This window comes from Corvus brachyrhynchos, unplaced genomic scaffold, assembly GCF_000691975.1.
Source record: "Corvus brachyrhynchos isolate BGI_N302 unplaced genomic scaffold, ASM69197v1 scaffold544, whole genome shotgun sequence".
Lineage (NCBI taxonomy): Eukaryota > Metazoa > Chordata > Aves > Passeriformes > Corvidae > Corvus > Corvus brachyrhynchos.
This window is the reverse complement of record NW_008238325.1, coordinates 3,060,497-3,062,512: the sequence shown is the minus strand read 5'-3', so window position 1 is coordinate 3,062,512 and position 2,016 is coordinate 3,060,497. Positions and strand designations below refer to the sequence as shown.

Sequence of the window (2,016 nt, the reverse complement as noted above, 5' to 3'; positions counted from 1 at the left end):
CCCGCTCCGGCCGGGTCAGCCCGCGGTGGCGGAGGCGTGCGCGGCTCCCCGGGAGCAGGGCGGGGAGCGAAGCGGGGCCCGGTACCGCCGCTTGGAAACCTCCGAGGAAAAGCAGGGCAGGGCTCACCTTCCAGCTCGGTTTCCTTTGCTCTCTTATTTTTTTAGATGCGTTACTGTGCCTGTAGAGACTTCGTTGCTTCGCCTCAGACCTATGTGACTCTGGGGGAAGGATCATGACCGAAGTCCTTCTCTCTGCTGCTCTGAACGGAACTGAACCCAACCTGTTATCCAGCGGCAGCTGGTCTGCGGGAAACGTCACCACCAAGTGCTCCCTGACCAAAACCGGCTTCCAGTTCTATTACCTGCCCACCGTCTACATTTTGGTCTTCATCACTGGGTTTTTGGGCAACAGTGTGGCTATCTGGATGTTTGTCTTCCACATGAAGCCTTGGAGCGGCATCTCGGTTTACATGTTCAACTTGGCACTAGCCGATTTCTTGTATGTCTTGACTTTGCCCGCCCTCATCTTTTACTACTTCAACAAAACAGACTGGATCTTCGGAGATATCATGTGCAAGCTGCAGAGGTTCATCTTCCACGTGAACCTGTACGGCAGTATTCTGTTTCTAACCTGCATAAGCGTGCACAGGTACACAGGAGTGGTGCACCCCTTGAAGTCGCTGGGGAGGCTGAAGAAGAAGAACGCGGTGTACATCAGCAGCCTGGTCTGGGTCCTTGTGGTGGCTGTGATTTCTCCAATACTCTTCTACTCGGGAACAGGGATAAGGAAAAATAAAACCATAACGTGCTATGACACAACAGCTGATGATTACCTGAGAAGTTACTTCATTTACAGCATGTGCACCACAGTGCTGATGTTCTGCATCCCCTTCATAGTGATTCTTGGTTGCTATGGGCTCATCGTGAAAGCTTTGATTTACAAAGATTTGGACAATTCTCCTCTCAGGAGAAAATCGATTTACCTGGTCATTATTGTGTTGACGGTCTTTGCAGTGTCTTACCTTCCCTTCCACGTGATGAAGACCTTAAATCTAAGGGCCAGGGTGGATTTTCAAACCCCAGATATGTGTGCCTTCAACGACAAGGTTTATGCCACTTACCAAGTGACGAGGGGCCTGGCCAGCCTCAACAGCTGTGTCGACCCCATCCTTTACTTCCTGGCAGGTGACACCTTCCGAAGGCGGCTTTCCAGGGCGACCAGGAAATCATCCAGAAGGAGCGAACACAATGTGCAGTCCAAAAGTGAGGAAATGACTCTCAATATTTTATCAGAGTATAAACAGAACGGAGATACCAGTTTGTGAACAAATGCAGAAGATTTGGGAACAGTTTGAAAAAATCTTCTGCTTTGAGGCACTAGGAGACTGTAGGGCTTACAAGTGTGTGAGGAAAATCTACCAGTCTCAAATTCTTTTTTAGGTAAAGCCTCGTTTTCTGGTCTTAGAAAATGCTTAACAAAGTCAGTGGAAGAATTTTAATGGAAAATAATGTGTCAAAATTCAGCTTTCCTTCAGTAGTTTCATTTATTTCTGACTTGTGTCAGATATCTAAGTAAAATGAAGTAAATTCCCTAAAGGAGGAGAGCAATCCAAGTGCATCTGGCTTAATGACTTAGTCTCCCACGTTTGAAAATGTTCTCAGTCAGCCTGTTTTTAAAAATAGGAAATAAAAATAAGAGCAGTATCTTGTCTTCTGAGGCTCAGTCACAGACCAAGCTTTCTGCTCACTCGCTGTTGTACGCAAGGATTTAAATCGAAGTCATGATGCAGTCATCATTTTCAGTTTTATTATTTTTTCATCTACTTCTAGTGCTGATAATTACTTGATAGTTTGGTGGCATTTATGGTTCAGTCCTCTTTCAGTGCCGGTGTTTTACTCAAGGTAGGCTTTACTGGTGTGTGCATGGTTGTGCTTTCGGATTGCAATGGTTGTTCACGACAAACCTGGCCCCCCTTCGCGGCCAAGGGCTCCCCGGTGCCCGGGCCCCTCGGGAGC

The 2,016-nt window shown here is 47.4% G+C and overlaps 1 protein-coding gene across 1 annotated transcript; it reads left to right on the top strand.

Moving 5' to 3' along the window:
- Window positions 1–69: 69 nt before the first annotated feature.
- P2RY1 (purinergic receptor P2Y1) lies at window positions 70–1,704 on the top strand. The gene has a single exon (XM_008633751.2). The coding sequence runs from the start codon at window positions 234–236 to the stop codon at window positions 1,323–1,325; it is 1,092 nt and encodes a 363-aa protein (XP_008631973.1). The 5' UTR covers window positions 70–233; the 3' UTR covers window positions 1,326–1,704.
- Window positions 1,705–2,016: the final 312 nt, after the last annotated feature.